This window comes from Gallus gallus, chromosome 2, assembly GCF_016699485.2.
Source record: "Gallus gallus isolate bGalGal1 chromosome 2, bGalGal1.mat.broiler.GRCg7b, whole genome shotgun sequence".
Taxonomy (NCBI): domain Eukaryota; kingdom Metazoa; phylum Chordata; class Aves; order Galliformes; family Phasianidae; genus Gallus; species Gallus gallus.
Genome location: NC_052533.1, coordinates 7,047,702 through 7,057,212, shown reverse-complemented (window position 1 = coordinate 7,057,212; position 9,511 = coordinate 7,047,702). Strand labels below are relative to the sequence as shown.

The 9,511-nt window shown below is 58.0% G+C and overlaps 3 protein-coding genes across 3 annotated transcripts; all 3 read left to right on the top strand.

Annotated features, from left to right (window-relative positions):
• Positions 1-329: 329 nt before the first annotated feature.
• On the top strand, positions 330-1,755 carry LOC121113066. The gene is made up of 2 exons (XM_040695619.1): positions 330-548; positions 692-1,755. The coding sequence occupies exon 2, from the start codon at positions 775-777 to the stop codon at positions 1,753-1,755; it is 981 nt and encodes a 326-aa protein (XP_040551553.1). The 5' UTR covers positions 330-548; positions 692-774.
• Positions 1,756-3,794: 2,039 nt separating this feature from the next.
• On the top strand, positions 3,795-5,446 carry LOC121113077. The gene is made up of 2 exons (XM_040695885.1): positions 3,795-4,013; positions 4,157-5,446. Exon 2 carries the CDS (start codon positions 4,240-4,242, stop codon positions 5,218-5,220), a length of 981 nt encoding a protein of 326 aa, XP_040551819.1. The 5' UTR covers positions 3,795-4,013; positions 4,157-4,239; the 3' UTR covers positions 5,221-5,446.
• A 1,832-nt stretch (positions 5,447-7,278) lies between these two features.
• On the top strand, positions 7,279-8,684 carry LOC121113065. The gene is made up of 2 exons (XM_040695615.1): positions 7,279-7,477; positions 7,621-8,684. Exon 2 carries the CDS (start codon positions 7,704-7,706, stop codon positions 8,682-8,684), a length of 981 nt encoding a protein of 326 aa, XP_040551549.1. The 5' UTR covers positions 7,279-7,477; positions 7,621-7,703.
• Positions 8,685-9,511: the final 827 nt, after the last annotated feature.

Sequence of the window (9,511 nt, the reverse complement as noted above, 5' to 3'; positions counted from 1 at the left end):
ATACCCGAACGCCAAACCCAATTTCTGCCCTACACATTAGTGAAAAATCAACAGTTTGCTACTGAAGAAACAGAGGAAATACATGAGCAACTAGAGTTGGTTTAATCAGAGAAAAAGAAAGGCCTGTGCGTTACTGCAGAGCTTAAACGGCGAACAGGAACAAAGGGGAAGGTACGGCAAATTAGGAGCGGGAAAAGGAGGGAATATCTGAAACATGGGTGGGTGCTGCGTGGGCGGACAGCCCGTGGTGATGCCCCTGAGCAACAGGCTGTGTGACATCACCAGGCAACGCACTGTGACTGCGTAGCCCTCACTGCTCATACTGGGTTGCAGGCCGAGCCTGGCTCAGTCTGGCTCGTTCCTGGACCCTGCTGAGCAGCTCTGCGAGGCTTGGAGGTCGAGCAAGGTTTTTGGCTGTGCTGTGCTGGGTCGTGCCTGGGGCTGCTTGCAGCATCTCAGTGCCCGGCCCCGCAGTATCGCATCCGTTTCCCTGGCCCTGCCTAGTGCAGGCAACCGGGGCCCTACGGAGAGCACCCGCAGCAGCGGAGGTGAGTGGTGCGGAGGCAACGCGGTCCCTCAGGACAGCCATGACGGCCCAGTCACGGGCTTGGGAGGGCTTCCTGCTGAGGGACTGCTGAGGACATTCACACCCTGGGACAGCGAGTGATTCTGATCTCTCTTCCTCCTGCAGAGTGCAACACCACCGCTGCAGCTCCGGTGAAGGAGAACAACTTGACATCCTCAGTTCTCCCAGCCTGCTGCAGCGAGAAGACCATGGCCGCAGAAGAGGCATGGACGTGTTCTGTCTGCCGCGATGCGCGGCAGGACCTTGCACATGCCATCCCGTGCAACCACACGTTCTGCCTCGGCTGCATTCATCGGTGGGCCAAGCTGAGCGACAGATGCCCACTGTGCAGGACGGCCATGAAGACCATCCGGGTCTCTGTGCGGGGAGACAGTGAGTCCGTGGAGTGCATCGTCTCCCCGCCCGCAGTGCCCGTGCCCGTCACCTTCGGCACCACCACCGGCCCCAGCGGCACTGCGGCACCTGCTCCACCCTCTGCGCCACCGTCCCCTGAGCCCATGGCTGCGGAGCCAGAGAGAGTGGGCGGCCTCCTGCCAGAGGTCTGGGCAGCACTTTTCCGGGAGAGACGAAACATCCTCGACCCGGTGCTGCCCTGGCTGGAGCAGGAATTACGCCGCAACCAGGAGCTGGGCTGGTGGAAGATCAACTGGCTGAGGAGCATGATCCTGGCATTCCTGTGCCAGGTGGGGCCGGACAGGGACATCCTGGTGCAGTGCACACAGCACGCCCTGGGGCCCGTCACCGCACCGCTCATCGACGCTCTCGTCGGAACCATCGAGAGCCGGTGCGGCCAGGAGGCCCGGAGGCTGCTGGGCCTGGAAGACCCCAGCGCTGCCCAGGAGCAGGAGGACGGGCCTGCGGCCCCATCCGGTCCCACTGCCACCCCGCACGGGACCATCGCCCCCAGCGCCGCGCCCTCCTGCAGCTCCATGTGTTCCGACACAGAGGAGCTCCCCGGCACTTCCACCGGGGCCCTCAGCGGGGGCCCTGGACAGCCGGGTCCCGAGGCAGCCGGTCCCTCTGGCCAGGGCCGCAGCCGCGGCCCCTCCACTCGCAGCCGGGGCACAAAGCGCTCGGCTGGGGGGCCCCGGCGCCCCACGAAGAGGAGGGCCGGCAGCGCCCAACGTGCTCCTCCGCCCTGCAAGAGGCGGCCCCCCCAGCGCCGCTAGCGGGGCTCCCACTTCTTGCCAATAAAAGATAAAAACGTACATGCACGTGTTGTTCCTAGAGACGGCTCAGCCTTCACACACACACCCTACACATGCTGTGCCACATGAGAACCAGTTCTCTCGGCACCTGGTGTGGACGTGCCACCATTCAACCCTTCCCCTGGGCCATGCGTGCAGTGTGAGCTGCAGAGCCACTGCGAGCGGGATCCTCTGAGCGGTGGGTGAAGACAGCCAAAGTGCCGGCAGGTAGAGCTATTTTCAATAGGGGCCCATCTACGCACTCAAGCAGAACGCTCCTTAGTTCCCAGTTCATGTGGCTTGCTTAATTGCAGCGCCTTTCACACTGCCACAGTCTTATCTCCAGATCTGTGTCCATGACGAGGACAGCAGGCCCACGGGCCCACCAGCCCAAAAAGGTGGGGAAAGGGGGAAAGGGAACGAGAGGGAATGAGGGGGGGGAAAAAAACAGTGGCAACGATCTGAGGAGGAAAACAAACCTAGTTTACCAATTATAATAGTGAAAATACAAGTCAGTTGGGATTGAAGCTAATACATCACTTACATGAGTTTCTGAAGACCGAGGTTCTTCCTCTGATCTGCCAGGGAGCAAAGAGAACTACTCTCATGACTTCCACTCAGATTTATCTTTCCCACCAACCGGAAAACAGAAATGCAACAGGGAAGTCTTCTGGGGGCTGTCGTACATTTCATCCCTTCTGAGACAGGTAAACGGAACTGTCGACAATCCACAGAACTGCAGCATTAACTTTCCAACTCCCAGTGCACTGCATGAAGCTATCACGTGGAGAACCGATAACAAAAACCGTAACATCACGACACACACGCATGGATAAACTGTGCAATACTATCCACTAAGCACACTGCCAGGGGTCCGGCGTAGGGGGTAGAGGTCACTGTCCTTCTTAATACACTTTTTACAAACGGGTGCAGTGCTCTCTTTTCTTGTCAGTGCGGACATCTTGGCTGCCATTACTTTTCAAGTCTGACAGAGAGTGGCTTGTCAACTCCATCTTCCAATTCCTTGAGGACTCTGGAATGAATCTGGTTGGGCCCCAGGGGCCTGTTCCAGGCTCCTCAGGTGGCCTCAGACTTGATCTTCTTTCATGACGAGAGGAAATTTGGACCCTCAGGGACTGCCAGTGAAAACTGGTCCCTCGGTGTGAGGGATGAGCCCAAGTGACTGTGCCGCGAGCCCTGACGATACCCCGAGAGACTCTCAAGCCACGGGCGAGTGCCTGGCATCACTTCTCTTGATTTGATAGGTGTCTCAGCCAGTCCTGGGACTAGGACAAGAGAAGGCTCCAGAAGCCCAGGCACAGGGGCCTGTAATTAAGGACGCGGACAAGCCTAGCGGGGGCCCTTTCTCTCCACACCTGACACCCCCGCTGGCAGGTCTGACACCGGATCCAAGAGTGGTGATCTCTCTCCATGCCCCCCGTCCCTCATCCCCCCTTTCACTCTTTCCTCCTAAGGTTGCTAAGACAAGGTTTCCCAAAACTTGTTCAGTAAATCAAGGCTTCCTTTGAATTCCCATAAAATTGCACAGCTTAGGCACACATACTTGTGAGAGGGCCAGCGCTGACAGGGTAGCTGTTCTACATACATTCCCCATCAAAGCTGACGTTTATGTATGGACCGTGAGTGTTATTTCACCTTCAGCCATCCCAAAGGAATTTGGGAATCCCACTCATACCCGAACGCCAAACCCAATTTCTGCCTTACACATTAGTGAAAAATCGACAGTTTGCTACTGAAGAAACAGAGGAAATACATGAGCAACTAGAGTTGGTTTAATCAGAGAAAAAGAAAGGCCTGTGCGTTACTGCAGAGCTTAAACGGCGAACAGGAACAAAGGGGACGGTACGGCAAATTAGGAGCGGGAAAAGGAGGGAATATCTGAAACATGGGTGGGTGCTGCGTGGGCGGACAGCCCGTGGTGATGCCCCTGAGCAACAGGCTGTGTGACATCACCAGGCAACGCACTGTGACTGCGTAGCCCTCACTGCTCATACTGGGTTGCAGGCCGAGCCTGGCTCAGTCTGGCTCGTTCCTGGACCCTGCTGAGCAGCTCTGCGAGGCTTGGAGGTCGAGCAAGGTTTTTGGCTGTGCTGTGCTGGGTCGTGCCTGGGGCTGCTTGCAGCATCTCAGTGCCCGGCCCCGCAGTATCGCATCCGTTTCCCTGGCCCTGCCTAGTGCAGGCAACCGGGGCCCTACGGAGAGCACCCGCAGCAGCGGAGGTGAGTGGTGTGCAGGCAACGCGGTCCCTCAGGACAGCCATGTCGGCCCAGTCACGGGCTTGGGAGGGCTTCCTGCTGAGGGACTGCTGAGGACATTCACACCCTGGGACAGCGAGTGATTCTGATCTCTCTTCCTCCTGCAGAGTGCAACACCACCGCTGCAGCTCCGGTGAAGGAGAACAACTTGACATCCTCAGTTCTCCCAGCCTGCTGCAGCGAGAAGACCATGGCCGCAGAAGAGGCATGGACGTGTTCTGTCTGCCGCGATGCGCGGCAGGACCTTGCACATGCCATCCCGTGCAACCACACGTTCTGCCTCGGCTGCATTCATCGGTGGGCCAAGCTGAGCGACAGATGCCCACTGTGCAGGACGGCCATGAAGACCATCCGGGTCTCTGTGCGGGGAGACAGTGAGTCCGTGGAGTGCATCGTCTCCCCGCCCGCAGTGCCCGTGCCCGTCACCTTCGGCACCACCACCGGCCCCAGCGGCGCTGCGGCACCTGCTCCACCCTCTGCGCCACCGTCCCCTGAGCCCATGGCTGCGGAGCCAGAGAGAGTGGGCGGCCTCCTGCCAGAGGTCTGGGCAGCACTTTTCCGGGAGAGACGAAACATCCTCGACCCGGTGCTGCCCTGGCTGGAGCAGGAATTACGCCGCAACCAGGAGCTGGGCTGGTGGAAGATCAACTGGCTGAGGAGCATGATCCTGGCATTCCTGTGCCAGGTGGGGCCGGACAGGGACATCCTGGTGCAGTGCACACAGCACGCCCTGGGGCCCGTCACCGCACCGCTCATCGACGCTCTCGTCGGAACCATCGAGAGCCGGTGCGGCCAGGAGGCCCGGAGGCTGCTGGGCCTGGAAGACCCCAGCGCTGCCCAGGAGCAGGAGGACGGGCCTGCGGCCCCATCCGGTCCCACTGCCACCCCGCACGGGACCATCGCCCCCAGCGCCGCGCCCTCCTGCAGCTCCATGTGTTCCGACACAGAGGAGCTCCCCGGCACTTCCACCGGGGCCCTCAGCGGGGGCCCTGGACAGCCGGGTCCCGAGGCAGCCGGTCCCTCTGGCCAGGGCCGCAGCCGCGGCCCCTCCACTCGCAGCCGGGGCACAAAGCGCTCGGCTGGGGGGCCCCGGCGCCCCACGAAGAGGAGGGCCGGCAGCGCCCAACGTGCTCCTCCGCCCTGCAAGAGGCGGCCCCCCCAGCGCCGCTAGCGGGGCTCCCACTTCTTGCCAATAAAAGATAAAAACGTACATGCACGTGTTGTTCCTAGAGACGGCTCACCCTTCACACACACACCCTACACATGCTGTGCCACATGAGAACCAGTTCTCTCGGCACCTGGTGTGGACGTGCCACCATTCAACCCTTCCCCTGGGCCATGCGTGCAGTGTGAGCTGCAGAGCCACTGCGAGCGGGATCCTCTGAGCGGTGGGTGAAGACAGCCAAAGTGCCGGCAGGTAGAGCTATTTTCAATAGGGGCCCATCTACGCACTCAAGCAGAACGCTCCTTAGTTCCCAGTTCATGTGGCTTGCTTAATTGCAGCGCCTTTCACACTGCCACAGTCTTATCTCCAGATCTGTGTCCATGACGAGGACAGCAGGCCCACGGGCCCACCAGCCCAAAAAGGTGGGGAAAGGGGGAAAGGGAACGAGAGGGAATGAGGGGGGGGAAAAAAACAGTGGCAACGATCTGAGGAGGAAAACAAACCTAGTTTACCAATTATAATAGTGAAAATACAAGTCAGTTGGGATTGAAGCTAATACATCACTTACATGAGTTTCTGAAGACCGAGGTTCTTCCTCTGATCTGCCAGGGAGCAAAGAGAACTACTCTCATGACTTCCACTCAGATTTATCTTTCCCACCAACTGGAAAACAGAAATGCAACAGGGAAGTCTTCTGGGGGCTGTCGTACATTTCAACCCTTCTGAGACAGGTAAACGGAACTGTCGACAATCCACAGAACTGCAGCATTAACTTTCCAACTCCCAGTGCACTGCATGAAGTTATCACGTGGAGAACCGATAACAAAAACCGTAACATCACGACACACACGCATGGATAAACTGTGCAATACTATCCACTAAGCACACTGCCAGGGGTCCGGCGTAGGGGGTAGAGGTCACTGTCCTTCTTAATACACTTTTTACAAACGGGTGCAGTGCTCTCTTTTCTTGTCAGTGCGGACATCTTGGCTGCCATTACTTTTCAAGTCTGACAGAGAGTGGCTTGTCAACTCCATCTTCCAATTCCTTGAGGACTCTGGAATGAATCTGGTTGGGCCCCAGGGGCCGGTTCCAGGCTCCTCAGGTGGCCTCAGACTTGATCTTCTTTCATGACGAGAGGAAATTTGGACCCTCAGGGACTGCCAGTGAAAACTGGTCCCTCGGTGTGAGGGATGAGCCCAAGTGACTGTGCCGCGAGCCCTGACGATACCCCGAGAGACTCTCAAGCCACGGGCGAGTGCCTGGCATCACTTCTCTTGATTTGATAGGTGTCTCAGCCAGTCCTGGGACTAGGACAAGAGAAGGCTCCAGAAGCCCAGGCACAGGGGCCTGTAATTAAGGACGCGGACAAGCCTAGCGGGGGCCCTTTCTCTCCACACCTGACACCCCCGCTGGCAGGTCTGACACCGGATCCAAGAGTGGTGATCTCTCTCCATGCCCCCCGTCCCTCATCCCCCCTTTCACTCTTTCCTCCTAAGGTTGCTAAGACAAGGTTTCCCAAAACTTGTTCAGTAAATCAAGGCTTCCTTTGAATTCCCATAAAATTGCACAGCTTAGGCACACATACTTGTGAGAGGGCCAGCGCTGACAGGGTAGCTGTTCTACATACATTCCCCATCAAAGCTGACGTTCATGTATGGACCGTGAGTGTTATTTCACCTTCAGCCATCCCAAAGGAATTTGTGAATCCCACTCATACCCGAACGCCAAACCCAATTTCTGCCTTACACATTAGTGAAAAATCGACAGTTTGCTACTGAAGAAACAGAGGAAATACATGAGCAACTAGAGTTGGTTTAATCAGAGAAAAAGAAAGGCCTGTGCGTTACTGCAGAGCTTAAACGGCGAACAGGAACAAAGGGGAAGGTACGGCAAATTAGGAGCGGGAAAAGGAGGGAATATCTGAAACATGGGTGGGTGCTGCGTGGGCGGACAGCCCGGGGTGATGCCCCTGAGCAACAGGCTGTGTGACATCACCAGGCAACGCACTGTGACTGCGTAGCCCTCACTGCTCATACTGGGCTGCAGGTCGAGCCTGGCTCAGTCTGGCTCGTTCCTGGACCCTGCTGAGCAGCTCTGCGAGGCTTGGAGGTCGAGCAAGGTTTTGGCTGTGCTGTGCTGGGTCGTGCCTGGGGCTGCTTGCAGCATCTCAGTGCCCGGCCCCGCAGTATCGCATCCGTTTCCCTGGCCCTGCCTAGTGCAGGCAACCGGGGCCCTACGGAGAGCACCCGCAGCAGCGGAGGTGAGTGGTGCGCAGGCAACGCGGTCCCTCAGGACAGCCATGACGGCCCAGTCACGGGCTTGGGAGGGCTTCCTGCTGAGGGACTGCTGAGGACATTCACACCCTGGGACAGCGAGTGATTCTGATCTCTCTTCCTCCTGCAGAGTGCAACACCACCGCTGCAGCTCCGGTGAAGGAGAACAACTTGACATCCTCAGTTCTCCCAGCCTGCTGCAGCGAGAAGACCATGGCCGCAGAAGAGGCATGGACGTGTTCTGTCTGCCGCGATGCGCGGCAGGACCTTGCACATGCCATCCCGTGCAACCACACGTTCTGCCTCGGCTGCATTCATCGGTGGGCCAAGCTGAGCGACAGATGCCCACTGTGCAGGACGGCCATGAAGACCATCCGGGTCTCTGTGCGGGGAGACAGTGAGTCCGTGGAGTGCATCGTCTCCCCGCCCGCAGTGCCCGTGCCCGTCACCTTCGGCACCACCACCGGCCCCAGCGGCGCTGCGGCACCTGCTCCACCCTCTGCGCCACCGTCCCCTGAGCCCATGGCTGCGGAGCCAGAGAGAGTGGGCGGCCTCCTGCCAGAGGTCTGGGCAGCACTTTTCCGGGAGAGACGAAACATCCTCGACCCGGTGCTGCCCTGGCTGGAGCAGGAATTACGCCGCAACCAGGAGCTGGGCTGGTGGAAGATCAACTGGCTGAGGAGCATGATCCTGGCATTCCTGTGCCAGGTGGGGCTGGACAGGGACATCCTGGTGCAGTGCACACAGCACGCCCTGGGGCCCGTCACCGCACCGCTCATCGACGCTCTCGTCGGAACCATCGAGAGCCGGTGCGGCCAGGAGGCCCGGAGGCTGCTGGGCCTGGAAGACCCCAGCGCTGCCCAGGAGCAGGAGGACGGGCCTGCGGCCCCATCCGGTCCCACTGCCACCCCGCACGGGACCATCGCCCCCAGCGCCGCGCCCTCCTGCAGCTCCATGTGTTCCGACACAGAGGAGCTCCCCGGCACTTCCACCGGGGCCCTCAGCGGGGGCCCTGGACAGCCGGGTCCCGAGGCAGCCGGTCCCTCTGGCCAGGGCCGCAGCCGCGGCCCCTCCACTCGCAGCCGGGGCACAAAGCGCTCGGCTGGGGGGCCCCGGCGCCCCACGAAGAGGAGGGCCGGCAGCGCCCAACGTGCTCCTCCGCCCTGCAAGAGGCGGCCCCCCCAGCGCCGCTAGCGGGGTTTACACTTGTTTCCAATAAATGATAAAAACTTAGATGCATGTGTTTTTCCTTGTGCCCTTTTTTTGATACAGTTCACCCTTCACGCACTGTGCCACAGAAGAGCCAGTGCTCTGAGCACCCAGCGTCCCTGAACCAGGACAAGATATGGCTCAGAGCTGTTCATTCCTCAAGGAGATGCTCCAGCACTGACAGAAAACAAATCAAAACATGACAAAATAAAACAGTTATTTACCTACTGGTATTCTCTGATCTCCCCTCCTTTAGACATCCAGAGAAAGAATGAACACTGCAGCTGCTGCAGAAGTTTAGAGAGAATAATAATGACAGTAAGGAGAACCAACAAGCAATAATCAACCAGACTTTACTGCAAGGAGACACAGAGCAAGAAATTGGAATAATTTCAGCTACATTCTCCATCCAATGATTCAAAGTATGAATCATTCACTGACGTCTTCTTGGCCCACGTACTAGCTCACCTATGATAAGTACATGTAGCTCACAAAGAAGTCACTGAGCTTAGTCTTCTAGCATTACTAAAGCCTTCCATCTGGAGTTTATGGGATTAATATTGGAGTCCTTTTATAATAATGCTCCAAATGTGTGTGGAGGAGCATTGGGGCTTTATGTGGATGTTCCTTGCTTCTCACAGGCCAGGCCATTAACATATAGGTGTTTGAATACAGAGTTAGCAGCCCATTTTTTAACCACATGCCTTGGAACCCTTTAACAACAGAAGTTTGAGGAAAGTGCTGAGCACACCTGCACAACCACAGCAGTATGATTAACCTCGCCCTTCACTTTTCTTAATCTATTCTTGCAC

Bases quoted from the DNA above. Each gene is read 5' to 3' on its own strand.
- LOC121113065 (XM_040695615.1), top strand. From the start codon at position 7,704: ATGGCCGCAGAAGAGGCATGGACGTGTTCTGTCTGCCGCGATGCGCGG.
- LOC121113077 (XM_040695885.1), top strand. From the start codon at position 4,240: ATGGCCGCAGAAGAGGCATGGACGTGTTCTGTCTGCCGCGATGCGCGG.
- LOC121113066 (XM_040695619.1), top strand. From the start codon at position 775: ATGGCCGCAGAAGAGGCATGGACGTGTTCTGTCTGCCGCGATGCGCGG.